Source organism: Lampris incognitus, chromosome 17 (genome assembly GCF_029633865.1).
Source record: "Lampris incognitus isolate fLamInc1 chromosome 17, fLamInc1.hap2, whole genome shotgun sequence".
In the NCBI taxonomy this organism is placed as follows: Eukaryota; Metazoa; Chordata; class Actinopteri; order Lampriformes; family Lampridae; genus Lampris; species Lampris incognitus.
In genome coordinates this window covers 26,812,520-26,834,801 of record NC_079227.1, presented here as the reverse complement: position 1 = coordinate 26,834,801, position 22,282 = coordinate 26,812,520, and the positions used below count along the sequence as shown (strand labels likewise).

Here is a 22,282-nt window from a genome sequence, read left to right as displayed (position 1 = left end):
TCCATTTCCGCTCCAGCCTCCCCACCCGACAGCCACCTCCCTACCCAACACAGTCCCCTTTGTCCCTGTGGCCAGCCATCCACCTCTAATCCCCGGCTCTTAACCACACTCGAGACGTCGTGCATGCTCTCAAAAGACCGGGGCGAACTGATGGATGTCCTCCATCTTCCCCGAAAAAAGGCGCCGAGGGAACCGTGAGGCCCAGTGTAGAGATAACTGAGGCAGAATTTTAGGTTCCCCTATTTAAGATGTTTGCGTCTCTCAAAGGAGGCGTGCACACTTGCCCTGTGCACAGATTCAGAACAAAAGCAGAACAGGAACTCAACAACAGACACAGGGGACGGATGGACAGTCCAGTGGTGAATCTTGTTGGGAAATACTTTGTTGTGCGACCCAGGATTGGCAAGCCATAATGTCTGTGAAGGGCATTTTATGATGTAAGCCACACATAGTGTCCCATCAAATCATTTTATTTTGAAAGCTGAATAGTATAAATATTTGTGCAGATAAATGCATAGTTTACAGTTTTAAAAAACAAATGATAAGAAAACAAAAACAAACACAAGCAAACATGCTTATTTCAATGTGATCTGGAGTATGACAAAAAGAAAAATTCATGCTCCTTCGAGTTGCCATGGTAGTGAAAGTGCAAGACATTATTATCAACCTGCATGCACCTGTCCCTTGTCAAACTTATTGCTTAAAAGCTCCGATAATTGAATCCCAGAGCCTCTGATATTGTCAGTTTGTGCCGGGAGAAGAGCATAAGGTTGTCAGTTCTTTTCCTGAGAACCCTTTTCCACAGAGTTGGCAGGAGAATAATTTCATTTATATTCAATTTAGACTAATGATACACTTAGATTTACAGTCATGATACGGGCGCACAAGTCACACAGATATACACACCCACCATTCACCCCGACACAGGTTGTAACAATAATTGCTTAAAAGCAGTGGTGCAAAAATCTCATCGCAACAACCCGAATCTCACAAAAAGAAAGAAAGAAAAAAAAAACAGATGCATGTCTTCAAATGGTAAACAGTGGACAGTGGTGTTTTTACAACCGCCAAAAATTTGCACCTCGGGCAAATTTGCAAGACAGACATTTGGTAAACGTGAGGAGCTTGAGTAGAGTGTAATGATGTTTCAGGTAGAGGGATGCCATGCAAGCAGATATACCATCAAAACAGAGAGCCTCCTCTATCGAATTAGCAAAAGGCACTGATATCTTGATGGAAATAACTTCATTTTGGCCGCTACCAGGCACAGTAAATAGAATTGCTAGCTGTTAGCGCGGCTGTATGAGCTTGGTAACTGATGGAAAGTAACTGAAAGACACAAATGAATGGTGCTGGTAGCCGAGCCTGCGCGCTCTTGAATATGTTATCATCCCCTCTCTGCGGCAGAGCATTTTAATAAAGCACCTTACAGTTACACCGCCTAAACAGACTGTAAATCACCGCCCATTAAAGCAGCAGAGGAAATAGCTCGCCTGATCCTCGTCGTGGCAGAGACCTCCAGGTTTTAAACCGCCACAATTAACGTGTCGGGCACTTCAAATCTGAACTGCTTTGACATATTCACTTACTGTAATGGCTAATTAATGGCTGGTGTAAGTGTGGGCTGGCCCTAGCAATTCAAAAACAAGAGAAAGTTAATGAGGCTAATCGTCCGCACCATCCTCATTAACATAATATTTGCATGATAGCCAATTGGAGCATGAAGGAAAACTGGGGGAATTCTTTTTTTTTTTTCTCCCTTTTTCTCCCCAATTTTGTCCGGTCAGTTACCCCACTCTTCCGAACCGTCCCGGTCGCTGCTCCACCCCCCTCTGCCAATCCGGGGAGGGCTGCAGACTACCACATGCCTCCTCCGATACATGTGGAGTCGCCAGCTGCTTCTTTTCACCTGACAGTGAGGAGTTTCACCAGGGGGATGTAGTGCTTGGGAGGATCATGCCATTCCCCCCAACCCCCCCCCCGAACAGGCGCCCCGACCGACCAGAGGAGGCGCTAGTGCAGCGACCAGGACACATACCCACATCTGGCTTCCCACCCGCAGACACGGCCAATTGTGTCTGTAGGGACACTCGACCAAGCTGGAGGTAACACAGGGATTCAAACAGTGATCACCGTGTTAGTAGGCAATGGAAAAGACCACTATGCTACTCGAGACGCCCCGAAAATTGGGTGAATTCTTTCTTCCACAGCAAACACTGGCATGAACATGCTCAGAGTTGTACAACATGGTGACAAAAGACATTGCCAGGCTAACACATCCACTTAGAGTATGTCAAAATAAAACAAAATACACAATGATAAAAAGGCACTCAATATCAAAATGTAACCAGGCATATTTACGCCCTCTTTATGTGTGAGCTGAGTAAGGAGTTTGGTTTGTCAGACCACAGTGACGCGGCAAAACTCCATCTCCAATCAAAAACTGTTTCTTACCATACAGCGCCATGCTAGAGTGGCTAACATTTCTTCATCGATGCTGGCTGTCATATGCTGAGGGTGATGCTATGGATGGTGCTGGCTGGGATTGTGGTGTACTCTTCCTCCCCGCTGACCTTGAAGATGACATGGGTGTCGGGGGGTATGGTGGCGGTGGCAGCCAGGGGCTTGCCCAGCCAGCCGGGAGCTCCGCGCTTGTACATCTTCACCGTTATCTATGGAGGGGGCAGAACAGATGGGAAATACGGATTACACCCAAATCATTTATGAATACTGTGGAAACCGCTCGTCGTGATCGGGGTTAAGAGATCAGCCCCTTATACTGATCAAATATCACCAGGTGGGATCACTCCTATATCAACGTTGCTTATATATAATCCAGTTATTGTGATTAAACAATGTGCCTAAAGTGATCATTTTGGATATTTGATCTACTACTACTACTACCACTACTACTACTACAACTTTTGGCTTCTCCTGTTAGGGGTCTCCACAGCGGATCATCCATCTCTTCCTGTCCTCTGCATCTTCCTCTGTCACACCAGCCACCTGAATGTCCTCCCTCACCACATCCATAAACCTCCTCATCAGCCTCCCTCTTTTCCTCTTCCCTGGCAGCTCCATATTCAGCATCCTTATCCCCATACACACACCATATATATATATATATATATATATATATATATATATATATATATATATATACACTACCGTTCAAAAGTTTGGGATCACCCAAACAATTTTGTGTTTTCCATGAAAAGTCACACTTATTCACCACCATATGTTGTGAAATGAATAGAAAATAGAGTCAAGACATTGACAAGGTTAGAAATAATGATTTGTGTTTGAAATAAGATTTTTTTTACATCAAACTTTGCTTTCGTCAAAGAATCCTCCATTTGCAGCAATTACAGCATTGCAGACCTTTGGCATTCTAGCTGTTAATTTGTTGAGGTAATCTGGAGAAATTGCACCCCACGCTTCCAGAAGCAGCTCCCACAAGTTGGATTGGTTGGATGGGCACTTCTTTGAGCAGATTGAGTTTCTGGAGCATCACATTTGTGGGGTCAATTAAACGCTCAAAATGGCCAGAAAAAGAGAACTTTCATCTGAAACTCGACAGTCTATTCTTGTTCTTAGAAATGAAGGCTATTCCATGCGAGAAATTGCTAAGAAATTGAAGATTTCCTACACCGGTGTGTACTACTCCCTTCAGAGGACAGCACAAACAGGCTCTAACCAGAGTAGAAAAAGAAGTGGGAGGCCGCGTTGCACAACTGAGCAAGAAGATAAGTACATTAGAGTCTCTAGTTTGAGAAACAGACGCCTCACAGGTCCCCAACTGGCATCTTCATTAAATAGTACCTGTTAGAGCCTGTTTGTGCTGTCCTCTGAAGGGAGTAGTACACACCGGTGTAGGAAATCTTCAATTTCTTAGCAATTTCTCGCATGGAATAGCCTTCATTTCTAAGAACAAGAATAGACTGTCGAGTTTCAGATGAAAGTTCTCTTTTTCTGGCCATTTTGAGCGTTTAATTGACCCCACAAATGTGATGCTCCAGAAACTCAATCTGCTCAAAGAAGTGCCCATCCAACCAATCCAACTTGTGGGAGCTGCTTCTGGAAGCGTGGGGTGCAATTTCTCCAGATTACCTCAACAAATTAACAGCTAGAATGCCAAAGGTCTGCAATGCTGTAATTGCTGCAAATGGAGGATTCTTTGACGAAAGCAAAGTTTGATGTAAAAAAAATCTTATTTCAAATACAAATCATTATTTCTAACCTTGTCAATGTCTTGACTCTATTTTCTATTCATTTCACAACATATGGTGGTGAATAAGTGTGACTTTTCATGGAAAACACGAAATTGTTTGGGTGATCCCAAACTTTTGAACGGTAGTGTATATATATATATATATATACACACATACACACACATATATATATACATACACATATATATATACACATACATATATGTGTGTGTGTATATATATATATATATATATGTGTGTGTGTGTGTGTGTGTATCCAGTATTACTATATATTTATACCCAGTACCTCTCCTCTACACATGTCCAAACCATTTCAATCTTAACTCAAATATCAAATCAAATCAAAAATCAAATATGTGGATATTTGATTAATAATTTTTTTTTTAAAACGGTTCAAAACTCAAGATAATTCAGAAAATCAAATGTCAAAATGTTTATTTTTTTGCTTACTCCAATGGTCATGAATGCTGCCAAAATGTGCCTTGAAAATCCCCAGACAGCCTGCATTGGCATAGGCTTCCTTTCATCGCTAGGTCTCGGCCTACCATTATTAAAAATGTACTTTAAGCAACACTAATGTTACTATAACCTATGGTCCATCTTTAAATCCCTGTTTGAAGCATCTGAAGCAGCTGATATTTTGTGACGGTGCGATTGGCGACTGTCTTTAAGCCAATTAAAGCCAGTAAAATAGAGAAGTTATCTGTTCATCTACAATACATTTATTTAATACGTGTACACATGGCAACAAGATGGTCATCTGAAAAAATGAAAGAAAAAGCTCAACTTCACCTGAAGTGATAAGTGATGGGCTGCTTTCAGTGATCACATCTGCCCGGACAGATGTGTTCACTTCAAGTGGTTTCTATTGTCCGAGAAAAGGGGAATTCATTCACTGTTTTTCCCACCTGGTGAAATCCAAGTTGTGTTCCTGGCTGCCAGAGTTTAGCCGGGGTCACAGTCCTGACTGAGACCTTCTGACCTCCGTCTGGACTTCACCAGAAACGCATGGCCTTCACCTTTGACCTTTCATTGACAAGCTGTCGTCTCCTCTCTGGCCCTTTAGATCAAGGCACCGGTGTGCACAAATTGCTTCTGGCTTGTTGGCCGGGGACATGGATCCGTTGATGTTTAGGATAAAATCCTTTCGTATTAACCCTAACATGCATGTCTTTTTTGTTTTTTTGAGGATTTTTCCCCCTTTTTCTCCCCAGTTGTACTTGGCCAATTACCCCACCCACTCCTCCAAGCCATCCCAGTCGCTGCTCCGCCCCCTCTGCCAATACGGGGAGGGCTGCAGACTACCACTTGCCTCCTCCGCTTCTTTTCACCTGATAGTGAGGAGTTTTGCCAGGGGGCGTAGCACGTGGGGATCACGCTATTCCCCCCAGTTCCCCCTTCCCCCCAAAAAGGCACCTGACCAACCAGAGGAGGCGCTAGTGCAGTGACCAGGACACATACCCACATCCAGCTTCCCACCCGCAGACACGGCTAATTGTGTCTGTAGGGACACCTGACCAAGCTGGAGGTAACACGGGGATTTGAACTGGCGATCCCCATGTTGGTAGGCAACGCAGTAGACCACTACGCTACCCGGATGCCCCACATGCATGTCTTTTTAACGGTGGGGGGAAACTGGAGCACCTGGAGGAAACCCACACAGCAGACATGTGGAGAACATGCAAACCCCGCACAGAAAGGACCTGGGACAGCCTGGTTCGAACCCAGGACCTTCTTGCTGTGAGGCGATGGTGCTAACCATTGGGCCACCATGCTGCCCAGTAGACGTGGCAACTCCATTTCAATCTCTACTGTTTTCTGCTTGGACTGACATGTATGGAGTGATTGACTCGTTAGTTTAACACCCTTCCTAATTTGCATGTTATCCTTGCAACAGTTTTTGATACAAAATCTCCCTTTGCAACCAGTAATAACTAATAATCAAACCTGTAGTCTGGCAAATTTCTCCATAATTTCACCAGACTATTGTAAGTCCCTTTCAAAAGCGATCCAAATGGCTCCCTTTAATTGAACAAATATTAAATCAACCTTGTTCAAGCTGGGAGCTACACAATTTCTCCATAGATTTTGAGAAGAGCAATACTTTTTCCACATATTGTATAGCTTAATACACGTTAACACTCCATCTAAACGGCCCTATTATGTTTAAGCCTGACAGTCGAGGCTTTAACTACATTTAGACATGCAAGTAATTCAGCCACATCCATTTCAAAAAAGAATGCTTCCCCGCATCCCTTGTTTGGCTGCATTTTCAGCAGCTAACAGGATATTAAGGGTGTCTTTTCACAATTCCATTTTCTTTGACTTTAGCATTAGACAATTTTTCAATTATTTTTCTCCACGTTCTTTCATCTCTGCCTCTCCATAATGTCTGGGCCTTCTGCTTAATGGCAGCGATGGTTAGAGCCCAGCATATCAGCCCCCTTGCTCATTTTGCAGGTCATTGTAAATGCCCAATAGCCCTTTTATTACACCAACATCAAAAGGCAGATAAGCATCAGAGGTGGGGGAAAATGCCCTATAGTAGATTTGTTCCCTCTTCCCTTTGTCTGCTATTGAACGTGATCATTTTAATAGTGAAGAGGTTGGTGGGCTTCGGGGCCGATGGTAAGTGTGACACCCCCGAGGGGCCTACGAATACGAGCAAGTTGATAACGCAATTCGAGCACAGAGCGCGTTCCCAACACCTGCATGCTCTTTCCACTAACCTAATTATCTGCAACAAAGGCTACCGCAATTTCAGACACGCACCCCTTCAGTCACTTACCTTAGTTATTACACGGCCGTAAAACTGGGAGAAAGAAAAATAATTGTGGCTTACATTGCAGCCTTGGCTGTTGCACGTTATTCCTGTTACAATAGGATTATCCCCCCCCCCCCTTCAGAGTGACTGAGCATCTATTACTGTGGGGGACTTGCATGAAGAAGAAAAAAAGGCTTCTTGACAGCTAATGGCAAATGGGCAGGTATACTAACACAAATCTATCAAGAGGGAAATCAGTTCAAGAAATCATGGCTGTAAGTCAGCACTTAACTAGTTTGACATCCCTAAAAAAAAAAAATAGCTGTCTTTTTGATAGTGGTAGACAACTAAAACGAGACAACTACTATATCTCTAGAGAATATGATGATAGTGGTAGACAACTCCTATACCGCCAGAGAATAAAACGCACATGATCCGTTTTGGATGGCATAAACTATGCTCTGCAGGTTTACCGAAATACCTTTGACAAACACCCTATTCCTGGAAGAGAGGAGTTGCCTTTGACTGAATTTCAAATGCGCGTTACAACAAATTAACATGCAGAGAGAGAGAAATCCCATGTGATAGAGAGAGAGAGAGAGAGAGAGAGAGAGAGAGAGAGAGAGAGAGAGAGAGAGAGAGAAAAACTGCTTTCCCGCGACATGAACCCACCCCTCCAAGGGGTAACGGCATATAGCAGGCTGGATGTCTGCATCTCCGGCCTAGCATCAAAGGGGGAGACAGGTTTCTGTGTGGTCCATTGGGTTTTCCTTGGGTTTCTGTGTGGTCCATTGGGTTTTCCACCCCCGAGAGAGGGAGTTTTCAATACTTGCTAGCTCTGTCAGATAATTTCGTGTGTCTGTGAATAAGCTGTAAAGTGGTGTAAAGTGGAGGAACGAGGTGCAGAAGAACTACTACTGCAGCAGACTCTGATGTGTGTGGACAGGAGATGAGCACCCACGCTGTATACAAAAAAAGTTGACTCAGGACATGTTCAAAAACGTTTGCCAACAAATGTCGCCGACAATACAAACCATGTATAGTGCTTATTTAGAGTAAAATCGAAAGAAGGTGGGACATTTTCAGCGTCCTTGCTCTGGTGACATAGCAGACATCACTGTGCAAGTTTGACCTCGTGGGTTAAGAGCAGCACATCTACCTATAGTTTGCAATGAACAACTCTATTCCATGCAGATTCAACTTTTTTTGCATTTAAGATTTTCGACCTACACTACTACATGTTATTAGAGTTGCTCCACCTTCAGTAAACTCGAGAGAAAAAAAAACTCCCTCGAAATTTACTCGAAATAACTTCTGTCTTTGCAGCGTGCAACGTCCACTGGTCTTCGGAGAGGCCTTCCCACTTCAAGTGCGGACAGGCGTGCGTGTGTGTACGACTCCGCAGAGAGGATGGGACCCTTGGGGCGAAGGATGGGTGTCACACAAAGGGCTGCGAGCTCACCTAACCGTGTCTACTTCTGTTCCCCCCTCTCGCTTTCTGTGTCAGCCGAGCTGTCTCAATGACATCACTCCTCACGTTTCAGCGAGAGCGGGTCCTTCCTCTTATTTACTGTCTGCTAATAGTCATAAATCCTGCCTCTGGTTCACCGTTCACCTTTTACCCTTTTTAACTAAAGAAGACAGCTCACCCCCCCCCACCCCCACACACAGGAGAAGCATCTCTTCACTAAGAGCCGATACAGGTCTAGTATGCTATAAAAGGGAGCATGGTTTGTTTGTCATCCACCTGTAGGGTCTCTTATGGCACACATCTACAAATCCAGTTTAGAAACAACCACATTCATTCATTTGAACCAACAAAATAAATAAATAAATCAAACGAAAAACAAAAAATACAGAACAGAAAATAACAGAGGTTAATATTCATCACCCGCTTTGTGTGACGACACTGTGGACCTTTCAAATGATTTTCTCCAAACGCAAACTTTAACGTGAACGTGAATTGCTCATTTAGGGGGCAGACTAATTAAAAAAGGTTGACAGGTGTGATGGACGTGAATAATGCCTGGATCTTTGTAATCGGGCCGGGACGTGTCACCACCTGCGTGTATTGCCATTTACCGAGTTCAGATCCTTCCCCGAGATAACGCCGAGGAATCCCAGCAGGGTATCAGTCAGCAGGGGCAGTTACCTGGAGCCATGGGTGCCGTGTTTCAGGTGAACTCTGAGTGAGCGTAACGCCACACCGGGCCTCAGACGGCTGGCTCTTTGTTCCCCCCTGTGTCTCACCAGACGCAGATGGGGGAAACACTGAATAACACACCTCCGGCGTGCCAATGTCTCTGTCAACAAGCCAAGCACAATGCAATGGGATCAAAAATGATTCAGGGCGAAAAAGAAAAAAAAGCATGACGGAAGGTCGTATTGGTTTGATATAATAAAGCAATTAGGCAGACATGGTGTGGTTTGGCTCACTGGGGGAACACATATCAAAACCCCGTGCGGCATGTTCAGCATGGAATCAGTCCGATGACGAAACGTTTTCGGAGCCACTAAACTGTGTCCACTATGAAATATCAATGCATCATAATGAACATCTCCAGATCTCCCAAGCACGGACCAGCTGGTGAGATGCCTAATCTTTTCTTGGTGACATTACAATCCAGCCAAATAACTAAATTTGTTTGAAGGCACGACCTAAAAAATGGCTGGCAAACTTCTGAATAACTGGGCCTGTGCAGCCAACCTGCCTCGGCTAACAGGAAGCCATTAGAGTCCCAGCAATAACCATTTAAATCCATTCACCCAGCTCTGACTTTATTTTCATCCTCATAAGTGCATTTTCTGTGAGAGGTTAAAATATGAATCCCCCGTTTTTCTCTTCAATGGCTCTGGTTGTCTGGCTGACTTGAGAGGGCACAATCTATGGCTGATTTAATTTGCTCTTCACAAACATCTCTAATAGCATTACCCCCAGAGCATACACTGACTGCCCCCATCTGACTCCATTAAGTCCCAAATCAGGTTTAAAGACCATATTGATGCTGTCCATTATTAAGGGTGATTATCAAAACAACAGACAATGGGCCAAAGTGTCTGCTAACTAGTTTATCGCTAATTTCACGTAACTGTAACAGATGGCAAGGCTGTCAATTATATACTGTACCTGCTGCGTACTGTACAACGGCCACCCACTGTTGGGATATGCAGCACATTAGCTTTTGCATTTAAAAGACCAATTTCATTCACACAGGTGGCCAGAGGAAATGGATAGAACCCATACATCCATGCATGCGCCTGCATCTGCACACACACACACACACACACACACACACACACACACACACACACACACACATGTCACCCTATAGTGGGGACCCCTTATGGACTATATTCATTCCCTAGCCCTTAACCGTAACCTTAACCATCATAACTGCATGCCTAACCTTAACCCTTACCTTAACCTTAACTTAATCCTAATTTTAACCTTAACCCTAAACCCAGGTCCTGACCCTAAAATAGGCCCTTTGATGAAAATGAAAACCACTTAATCCCACATTGTATTCTTACAATGACATATGTTCTCTGCATTTAACCCATCCTATTGTATAGGAGCAGTGGGCAGCTGCAGCACTCGGCGACCAACTCCAGTTCTTCCCATTGCCTTGGTCAGGGGCACAGGGAGGAGTATTAACCCTAACATACATGTCTTTCTGATGGTGGGAGGAAACCGGAGCACCCGGAGGAAACCCACACAGACACAAGGAGAACATGCAAACTCCACACAGGAAGGACCTGGGACGGCCTGGGGTTTGAACTCAGGACCTTTTTGCTGTAAGGCAATGGTGCTAACCACTGGGCCACCGCCACCGTGCTGCCCTCCAGGTTCGAACCCAGGCCACTGCGGTAAGGACTCAGCCTTATGTGGTACGCACTCTACCAGGTGAGCCACCGGGGTGCCATTGCTCTCATTGGGACCCAAAAAATGCCCCCACAAGGTAGGTGGTTTCGGGTTTTTTTATCCTGATGGACACACACACACACAATAAACAGACAATAAAAAGCAAATACACATATGTATCAATGATAAATATTAATTAGATCAGTTCAGCGCTGAGGGCTGGTGCCTTGTAAATTCACAGTTAGCATTTTAATGGTCAGTGGGTGTATCGTGGTATAAATAGATAGAAACGCTAATCTTGCTGCTCAGTCCACTTCAACGCCTTTATTCTCCTCAATTAAAGAGAATGGCTTTTGAAACTGTAATTAATTGTCTCTGCTCCACTAGGCCTCTTAATTATTCATGAATCCTTACCGATCAGATCTAACACCTAACAGTGTACGGCTCGCAGTTAATATCCTGAACCCCCAAAGCAAACAGCGTTGTTATGAGGCAGGCTTTAATTTACCACCTTTGCAATAACATCTCGACCAGTTACTAAAGAGAGACTTGATTAACAAATCAGATCAGCAGCTAGAGGTCAGAACGGTATAAAAGGAAAAAAACAAACCCAGCTACAGCAGGCTAGCTCAGGAATAATTGCATAATCGGAGATTTATGTGTAAAAGTAATCCATAGAGAAAGAAAGAAAGCCACTTTATTTGACATTGTATTCTTACAACGAATTGTATTATTACAATGAAATGTATCTTCTGCATTTAAGCCATCCCATTGTATAGGAGCAGTGGGCAGCTGCAGCACCCAGGGACCAACTCCAGTTTTCTTCTTTCCATTGCCTTGCTCAGGGGCACAGACAGGAGTATCAACCCTAGCATGCATGTCTTTTTGATGGTGGGAGGAAACCGCAGCACCCGGAGGAAACCCACACAGCAGACACGGGCAGAACAAGCAGACTCCACACAGAAAGGACCTGGGACGGCCCAGGGTTCAACCCAGGACCTTCTTGCTGTGAGGCAACAGCGCTAACCCCTGGGCCACCGTGCTCTAAGTAACATATGCTCTTCGAAGAATACAGTTTTCTGATTTGAAAGTGCCATAAAAAGATAGACCAATAAAGATTTTGAGGACTTACAAGGTTTAGAAAATGATGTCATGCCTGCCGTAGGCTATGTGGGTGCTGGGAAACTTGTTCGTGGGCACTTAATTTTTTGATTCAATACATGCTGACACTGCATGTGCTGTAACTTACAGTATGTGTGTTTTCTATATGCAGCTCGATCAACCGCAGATGCAGTTCTTCATCTCAAAAAACACGGGCGTTCAAACCCAGTTACCCAGGTAATCGCTGCGACATGAATATGAATGTTTTTAAATGTTTTCAACGTGTATTCAAATTTACCGAGACTTAAATCTCATTCCCTCACGTGCTCATTTCTGCTCACTTCTTCCACGGTTGAACTCGACATGCTGCCGTGTTTAACTTAATTAAAAAAGGAGTACTTGAAAAGCCCTCGATAATGGCCCGTGTTGCGCGGCAGCAAGGGGAACGGAGATCGAGCGAGCCATCTCCAGATTGACAGATGCAGAATCGCTTCACGGGACTCTCCAGCTGTGGCATCGGCGCTCGAGTGAAAAAATAGACCTACTAAGTTTAATCACGCCCTATTACAAGGCCGCTTCCCTCATTGCCTTCCAAGTGTGCAAGTGCAGCTGTCTTAACTAGTTCATTACAGACACTTGTGATTCTGCAGCACTCTTCTAATATGTAATTGCATGGTTTGATTTCTCTGTATCTTCCTACACACACTCTCTGGGCCAAATTATTTCCATTTCCAGTTTCCTTTCGAGAGCTATGGTACAATTACAGAAATCTGAAAATGATGGTCATTTTCCCCCACAATTTTCACCTGTTGAAAAAAAAATGCAGCGTCTAAAGTTTAATACATTTTTTTTTGTCTCTGGCAATTCTTTAGAAAACTTCATGAGTATATAAAATGACCCTCCCAACAGGTTTAGACGGACGGGCACTTCAGACAGATGCTGTGAAATCGACAGGTTTCAACATCCTTCCTGTTTTTTCTCTGAAATAGCCTGCAAGTGTGCTCCATGCTGTTTCTCTCTGGTACTCAAAAACAAATATATGCATTAAAAGTAGTGGGATATTGGGCGCCCGGGTGGCGTAGCAGTCTATTCTGTTGCCTACCAACACAGGGATTAACGGTTTGAATCCCCATTACCTCCGGCTTGGTTGGGAGTCCCTACAGACACAATTGGCCGTGTCTACGGGTGGGAAGCCGGAGGGGGATATGTGCCCTGGTCGCTGCACTAGCACCTCCCCTGATCGGTTGGGGCGCCTGTTTGGGGGGGAGACTGGGGGGGAACAGCGTGATCCTCCCACGCACTACGTCCCCCTGGTGAAACACCTCACTGTCAGGTGAAAAGAAGCAGCTGGCGACTCCACATGTATCGGAAGAGGCATGTGGTAGTCTGCAGCCCTCCCTGGATCGGCGGGGGGGAACAGCGACTGGGACGGCTCAGAAGAGTGGGGTAATTGGACGGATACAACTGGGGAGAAAAAGGGGGAACAAATCAAAAAAAAAAGAAGAAAGTAGTGAGATATCCTTTATAAAGCAAACACAAGGAAATGAAAGTAGCTTCTTCCAGTTTTTGAGTTGATACTCAACCATTTACCCGACTGTCTTATCAGTTTTTGATCAGCAATCAAATCAGGTTCTGGATCAGTAACAGGCATTACTGCACATACTGTCTCAGACCGAACGAACCTTCTTTTTTTTTCTTCCTCTACATTGAAAAGAGACAGAGCCAAAAAGGGAAACCGAAAAGCCACGCTAGCTGCCAATATAATCTATTTAGGCGGGAGGCTTTGTAGGCTGTGTTAATGGCTAGCTCCTGGCCTCTTCTGTGTCTCCATTCATCGACGGCACAAAGCGGTTGATGCTGCTCCCGTCTGCCTTTTCAGTGCTAAGCACCAAGCGCACCACCCTGTCCATTATGGGCATGCAAACGCGTGTGGCCTGGGAGACGGGCCAAACCGAGAGGCACGCCGGCGACGAGTTGAACTAACAAACCGGATGGTGGTGCGCTTCAATTAACAAACTGGGTGGCGGTGCACTTGGAGCTGGTGGCCCACGGTCAGAGACGACGTGTATCTTCGGCAACGAGGGGCTGAAACATTTAGGCCACTCTCCATTAGATGCTAGTCATAGCTCTCGGGGATGTTTTAGATGAGTTTACAGCTTTTCACGGGCCGGACTCGCCCTCCCTTAATCAGCTGACAGAGCGCCGTTGTCTCGCAACAGTTGAAGGAACTCAAAACACTGCGTCTGGGATGTGCAATTAAGAGCCACTCAGTCGACTCTGGTTCAGGAGACTGAATTACCCGGCTCTGTTTCTGCTCCCCCACCCCCAAATGAGCTTGGGGTCATAAAACCTAGTCAATTGAAATAGAGACGGGAAAAGGCTCTATGAAAGAGACTAACGGCAGAATGGGATGGGACATAACCACAATCATCATTAAAGTAAACAAGGCTTTACAGAATGACAATGGCTTTTTCTTATCTCTTCTTGCTCCTCCCCCCCCCCCTCTCTCTCTCCACACACGCACACACACACACACACACACACACGAAACCCTCAATCCATACAAATTGAATGAAGCCAGAGCCGTGGTCTAAGAATATAGCCCATAATTAATAAATTACAGCCACTCTACTCAATCATTCGCCACTTTGGGGACATGCAGGCAATTTTTCTCAAAATAATTGACCGAGCCCACAGGAAAAACACACCTGCTATATGTGCGGCGGCTTGGCGCACACATCTGCTGCGATTCCTCGCAACCAAACAGATGCCCGAGTGAAACTGCAGGTCATATCGCATCTCTTCTTGCCTGTGTGTTTACAAGTAACAAATCAAAGGCGTGCATTATTTCTGGGCTCGGAAAATGTGCCTGGGGAGCTATTGAGTTTCCCTCCAACCCTCTGGCTTCCCCCTTGCAGCTGCTGCGAACGAGCTAAGAGCTATTCTTTTATTAAGACTGAATGCTCGACAACGTCCAAGAGCCTTAAGCAACATATTATGAAGTCTCTTAAATTCTAGTTGTGCACAGCTACTTACGAAGTCGGACTTTTTGGTTATCGTATTTTCTGTGATTATTCATCGCTGCTGATTTGATTATTTTCTCCTTAGTGAAGTGCTTTTTACGAGGGTTTGGGAGAAAAGCGATCCAGATAAGTCTCATTTCGCTCCTATATGCAGGGAGGGGGGGCTGCCTTATGACCGAGAGCTATACTGCCTGCATTCATAAATATTACTTTGAAAACAATGCATTTTGTTTTAGCCTTGTGTGTCCCCTTGGGCCGGACCGGGGCCCACTGGAGAGACTGCCTAATGATCACCGGATCGTGTATCAAATATATGGCAGCTGGAGGGGAGAGTACAGTTATGGGGTGGGGGGAGGGAGCACCGATCCCGTGTGGAGTGTGTAAGGAAAGCCCAGGCTGAGTGTATGGGTGTGTGTGTGTGTGTCGGGGGGGGGGGGGGTAAGGTGGGTGTTAATCTGTAATGGATGGTGTGCAGGGGTCATATCCACTAGACCTTAAAAGCTCTGACCTCTGTCTTTCCACTATTTACCCCCGGAAAAATTAGGAAATAAATAAAAACAATAATATATTATATAAAAAGTAATATAAGATATTTGGTGGTAAGGATAAACAACTTAAATTTATACACACAAAAATCAATTACTATAATTTTGTGCAAACCTCATAATTAGACAGGAGCGTCACTTTAGGTGCACTATTAACCTTTACACTGTTTGCTGTAGTGACAGCACAGATTTGCTATAATAGCAACTGATAAGATAACATTTACCTTCATTTGTCTACATCACCCAAATCACAAGCCTAAATCCAACCACCGACCAATTTATAAAAATTAATGTGCTAGGATGCTGATTTTAGAACAATTATCTTCTTATTCAGTCAGCTAAATGCAGCTAACAAGCATCTTGGTGAGTATATTATTAAGTATTATTACCTTGAATAAGACATTGAATGGCTCAAGTGCTGGGGGAGTAATTAACAGGTGGCACGCCAGTGTTAACGGATGTGAACTGAGACAGTCGAAGGGGAGAGAGCAGCCAACACAAGGCAGGGCTACCAAGCCTCATCCTCCTTTCAATCAAATATACGGTTATGGACAGCAACACACCACTCGGTAACCAGTATGATTTGGCTTCATAAGCTATGATTCTTACAGAGCTGTGATTTTGTAATTTGCGAAATAATACAGCTTGAATTGCATGCTCTGATCTCGACTGCTCTTGCATGGAAATGAGAGCCCATGATTTAAATTTTATATGATATATTATCAAATTGCTGCTCATTTCCAGTCTGCTTGCTTGGCAGTGTGCTCGGTCTTTAGCCTAAATCACTGCTGCTGTGCTATTGATAACTAAAATTCAAGCATGTTGACGTCTTTAAACTTACAATACTACTGCCATCTGCTGGTCTTCCCTATACAGATTTAAATTTTTTTAAAAAAGGGTGTTGAAATTTTGAGCCACTAGACAAAGCAGACAATACCCGTTTCTTCAGGTGCTACATCTAAAATTGGTCTCCCATACAGTGCTGGCTGTCAATAGACTAACCTGAGGGACATGTCCCAATAAGACCCACAGCGACTCAGCCGACAGGGTCTTGCCCCTGGAAAACACAAGTGTGTCTGTCTCCTGGCGGTTGAGAGCGATGTACTGGCAGCTCTGGTAGTCGCCTTTCAGCTGCTCACCACAGCACAGCCTCACCACATCCCACGTCCCCATCGTGCGCAGGACCCCACGCACTGCCTCCATCTGCTTGTAGGACAGATGACCTGATTGGAAACGGATGAAATACAAAAAGGGGCTCCCGTGACTGTCAATCAACTATTACACATTTTCCTTTTCTGAGCATGCATTTCGCCTGCAACAATTTGAGCCTTTTAATGTGAAGTTTTAAGACCTCACGTTGATAGCTGCAGATCATGTGGTGTGAATGACGGGGGGGCCCACAGGGAGGGAGCTCGTGGAAAGAAGGACCGGGGGGCTTCCCTGAAAAGATGATTGGGGAAATTTTGTGGGGTCTCCAAAAATATAAATTGACAAATTCTTTTCGCCGCAATTTTTCCACAAGCATGTCTATAGCGATAAATTATGTTGTACATGCATTCTTGTATCAAAAACTCGTGAGTTTAATGGGGGGAGTCATCGTTCATTCGCTATGAAGATCCAAATGTGCTGTTGCAACCATCACCATCCAAATGTGGTGGTGCAGCTTGGGTTGCCAACCGTTCCTTAAAAAAAGGAATCGTTCCTTACTATATATAAAATATAAATATAAATATTATAAAGAAAAAAAATGTGTGTATGTGTGTATAGTGTAAGGAACATTATATTTGTTATGCCCGCGCCGCTCCGTCCATCCAACCCCCATCCCTGTCCCCTGTCCCCTGTTCCCTATTTCCATTTCAAGGAATTGGCAACCCTAGGTGCAGCAGCAAAATAACCATAAGAGAAAAATGTGCTTGTTGCTGGATGACCTTTGCATGTGACCTATCCATTGCTTATTTGCTGGTTAATCTTTTTTTGGGGGGATTTTCCCCCCTTTTTTCTCCCTCATTGAACTTCGCCAATTACCCTATTTTCCAAGCCATCCCGGTCGCCGCTCCACCCCCTCTGCCGCTCCGGGGAGGGCTGCAGACTACCACATGCCTCCCCCAATACATGTGGAGTCGCCAGCCGCTTCTTTTCACCTGACAGTGAGGAGTTTCTCCAGGGGGACGTAGCGTGTGAGAGGATCACACTATTCTCCCCAGTTCCCCCTCCCCCTTGAACAGGCACCCCGACCAACCAGAGGAGGCGCTGGTGCAGCGACCAGGACACATACCCACATCCAGCTTCCCACCGGCAGACACGGCCAATTGTGTCTGTAGGGACGCCCGACCAAGCGAGAGGTAACACGGGGATTCGAACCGGCGATCCCTGTGTTGGTAGGCAACGGAATAGGCCGCTACGCTACCCGGATGCCCATTTGCTGGTTAATCATTGTGCTTTATTCTGTTTGGCTGTGATGTATGAAACAGGATGTTTGTTTGGTATTTGTGTAGCTGGCATCGTGGCTTAAAACGGAATTTAAATTTACTTCATTCCACTGCTTCACTAATTTTATATTGTATAATTGGATATGAATATGAATATGAAATGAATGAGGCACTGACTAAATCCAATAAATGTTAAAACCACCACTTTAAATCTACACACCAGACATCCAGGAGGGGGTCAGTGCGTCCGATATCCAAGCCATGTAGCCCTCCCTGAAGGAGCTGAAGAAAGCATGTATCTGGCTGTGGGAGACCAGCTCCTTCTTCTTCTTGAGCTCTTTGTCCAGCTCACAGTCCGGAGAAAGGAAGACAACTCTGAAGGAGAAGAGATTCCACTGCACAGGCACTTCACTCTTGTTCAAGTGCTGGAATAGGTTAACCGTCTTGGTCTGGAGGAGGACAGGGTTTCATTGTAATGCAAACCTCACAAATGACATCGAGTCCTCTTTCACATAAACAGCAAGGAAAGAAAAGAAATGGTTAGTTTGGCAAGAAACACAAATGATTTAGTCTACACACAGTCTGTGCTTTGGACCATCTGCATTGTGGTGCGGCTTTGTGAGGATCCCACACCTCAGGTGGCAAGACTGGTTTGCTTTTGTTTGATATGTAATATTCCAGAAAAAAGACAATTGCTGATTTTTTTTTTTACTATTCCCCTCCTCCAAACAAAATACTGTATTGAATTGTCTCTCTGTGAGGACGGATGATAAACTTATCAATAGCTTGTGTGACACTCATCAATAACCACCTTCACACATCTGTGAACTAACTGCCCCTGTTAAAGTGAATATGCTGCAGCTGAAATTCAACGTGATGAGCAAAAGACCCTTTTTTATTCGCTCATAAACCGTTTTTTAGTGGTCTTACATAGTGATTTTTCACATTATGGTATGTCTACCATCTGGACATTTGTGTTGCATCATTGCAATTTTTTTCATTTTTTTCTTTTTATTTTATTTTAAGATACTTCATTGATCCCCGTAGGGAAATTACACTCTGCATTTAACCCACCCTAGCTGTGTAGCTAGGAGCAGGGGGCAGCCGATGTGCAGCGCCCGAGGACCAACCCCAGTTCGTCTTGCCATGCCTCAGTCAGGGGCACAGACAACTAACGCCAACATGCATGTCTTTTTTAATGGTGGGGGGAAACCGGAGCACCCGGAGGAAACCCACCACAGAAACAGGCAGAACACGCAAACTCCACACATAGGACGATGCCCCAAGGTTGGACAACCCCAGGGTTAGAACCCAGGGCCTTCTTGCTGTGAGGCGACAGCGCTAACTACTGCGCCACCGTGCCGTCAAAGCTGATTGTATGTATTGAGCTGATTGTATTTGAAGGCCACAGTATAGGTCTGCATTTAATGTTAAATAATTTCAGTCAGCCCTTGGTATAACACAGGGGTTTAATTATGTTAAAGACATGTCTATATCAGCACAATATAACAGCACTGTGGTGCGCAATGTGTTTGCTGCACCAAAGTAGTAATACATTCTGGGACTTATCCTGTACAGTCGATCCACAGGGTCACCTCTCCCCTTGGTGGTCCAGGACCTCATGATTCACAAATTAAGTGTTGCATATAGTCCAGTTGCATCGTGGACCAAATAGCACACACAAATTAAGCTGTTTCGCGTTCCAGTTTGCTGAGAGTGTCCGGCTTTTTGTATTGAGAGGCATTCTAAGCAATTATACAACCTCACACTGGCAGAGACAGTTGAGCTGAGTATCTGCTTTGTGCAGAAATCATTAGGAATTAAACATTTGTCCAGATAATGCAGAACAATTTCAATTATGAGGACAGTGTTTGTCATTAAACACTTTCGCCTCGTTGCTGGCCTCAGTCCACATTCAAAATCTACGGAGATGGAAATGATAATAACTCTTATCAGACCCAGCCACATAATGCGACAGCTGTGTTTAGGCACCTGGTTGCTTTTCCGCTCTGTGAACATAATTATGGCCTTTTTAAATCAAGAGTACCCACTTGGGAAGTTTAGCGACTGCAGTGTTTGTAATTTACATATAAATTACTGTGGTGACTCAGCATCTTCAACTTGGCAAACTGTGCTTTGGATGAAAATGATGTGACACACTGTTGATTGAACCTCGGATAAAAATGTGCCTGTTGACATTTGAATTAGTATGAGTGTTTCATAACTTGAGGAAAAGGGTGTAATTTTACCATAATTGCTTTGAGGGGGTCCACCACCTGTTTCATACAAATGTTGGTAAAGTCTTGGTCCTCTTCTTTGACTTGCACGTACCAGTTTTGGTTGTGTGCAGACACACTGCCTTGCAAGAGGTTTACATCAATACAGAAAATGCCTTGGCCTTTATGAAAGAAGGATAAAGGTCACGTGTCAAGAATTCACTATCCTCAGGTATATTGCATGATAGCGTAGCTACTGTTTTCAACAGGTTAATCAATGGCCATGAAATTCAAATCTTAATTTTATTAGTAAGGTGTCAGACTATGCAGTTATAGTGATATAATCACTGATAATTACCTGTAAGGAGAACAATGTTGATGTCATCTTTAGCTAATTTCATCTGATTTGGGATTCGCAGATTACAGAAGACATCTTCTTTTTTTAGCCCGGTGAGTTGCCTAGAAAGTGTAAAAATATTGAAACCCAGCTGAAATATATCAAAATTAACAACATAAAACAGAAAATGGAACAAAGAAAGATGAAATTAGGCTGCATTTTCATTGCACTATCAATGTGGATGCAGATGATGGTTTAAACACTATTCTTGCCCCACCTGACATGTTGCAGGAAGCCCTGGGTTGTTTGTGAGCTTTGGCCTTGGGCATTTTCAACAGCCATACCAACAGGTACCCTGGCTCTGCCAAATGACAGAAGCTAAGCAGGTATGGTCTTGGCTAGTACTTGGATGGGAGACCTCCCGAGAAAGTGAGTTGCTGCTGGAAGTGGTGTTGGGCCAGTAAAGGGAAGTCTTCCCTCTGGTCCTAATAAAAACAACAAATATCAAATCTCAGTGCCCCCATGCAGTGACAGGGACACTGCTGTAAGAGATGCTGTCCTTCTGATGACACATTAAACCGAGTTCCTGACTCACTGTGGTCATTAAAGATCCCATGGCGCTTGTCACAAAGAGTAGGGGGTTCCCCGGTGTTCTGGCAAAATTCCCAACCTGGCTGTCTCCATCTGGCCACCTAATCCCCACCCCCCACCCCCACCATGTAATTGGCTCAATGATTCCTCCCTTGCCACCTCAAACTGATGTGTGGTGAGTGTTTTGTCGCAAAATGGCTGCCATGCATCACCCAGGTGGGTGCTACACATTGGTAGTGGTTGAGGTGAGTTAACCCCTTCAATGTGAACTGCTTTGGGTGTCTAGAAAAGCACTATATAAATGTAATTATTATTATCATTAATTATTATTATTATTCATTCCATCCATTCATCAATTATCCAAACCACTTATCCTGCTCTGAGGGTCACGGAGATGCTGGAGCCTATCCCAGCAGTCATTGGACGGCAGGCGGGGAGACACCCTGGACAGGCCACCACCAGGCCACCACAGGGCCCACACACACATTATTATCATTTCCTGAGGCTCCAGAGCTGAAACGAAACTGGGCCAGCCGGCTTCCAAGTTGAAGCATTCCAGGGCTTTATCTGGACCACAGGCAGAACCGGTTCATTTGCTGAGTTAACTTTCACTTCCCAGGAAGTTCACTTACTCATTTGGACACTTTGTCATCACACAAAATGAACATTAAAGCAACAAAAGTAATGTATATGTTGGGAACTCACAGAGTTTTAAACATGTGCACTTTTTGTGCATACAAGATAAACTACAAGTGTTAGATCAGGCCAGTTAAGTCCATGTATATGAGATGTAGTATGACAGGTTTACAGTAACAAATGAAATACCACACTGATGTATGTATGAGTTAGCATGACAAGCCTACGTGGAAAAACCCATCTGGAACAAATCTGGAAGAAGAAAACAACCTTCCGCTGGCTAGCCACTACTCCTCTGATCCCAACACAGCCGCAGCTGTAGTTCTTTCACCCAAAACTACATCGAGCGACTATTTCAAAGTGATCCGGTACAACCGTGTCAAAGCAATGCCAAGTGAAAACAAAGGATAAACAACTTAGTTTCGACAAACATAAAGGCGCCCGAGAGATCGGCGTTGTTTCGGTATTAAAAGCCAGGCACTGTTGAGAAAAACATGTGATGTGTGCTGGCTCAGCTAACGCCGAAGAAAAGGAAAAAGTGAGGAG

The 22,282-nt window shown here is 44.5% G+C and overlaps 1 protein-coding gene across 1 annotated transcript in view; it reads right to left on the bottom strand.

Annotated features, from left to right (window-relative positions):
• Nucleotides 1–459: 459 nt before the first annotated feature.
• Nucleotides 460–22,282, bottom strand: part of si:zfos-911d5.4 (uncharacterized) — a 22,087-nt gene continuing 264 nt past the window's right edge. Inside the window, exons 2-7 of the mRNA XM_056297333.1 lie at nt 20,787–20,994; nt 20,531–20,631; nt 20,206–20,354; nt 18,177–18,405; nt 16,530–16,750; nt 460–2,672 (exon numbers count right to left, since the gene is read on the bottom strand). Coding sequence (XP_056153308.1) covers nt 2,505–2,672; nt 16,530–16,750; nt 18,177–18,405; nt 20,206–20,354; nt 20,531–20,631; nt 20,787–20,851 — 933 coding nt within the window. The 5' untranslated portion in view covers nt 20,852–20,994 and the 3' untranslated portion in view covers nt 460–2,504. The remainder of the gene's footprint in view (nt 2,673–16,529; nt 16,751–18,176; nt 18,406–20,205; nt 20,355–20,530; nt 20,632–20,786; nt 20,995–22,282) is intronic.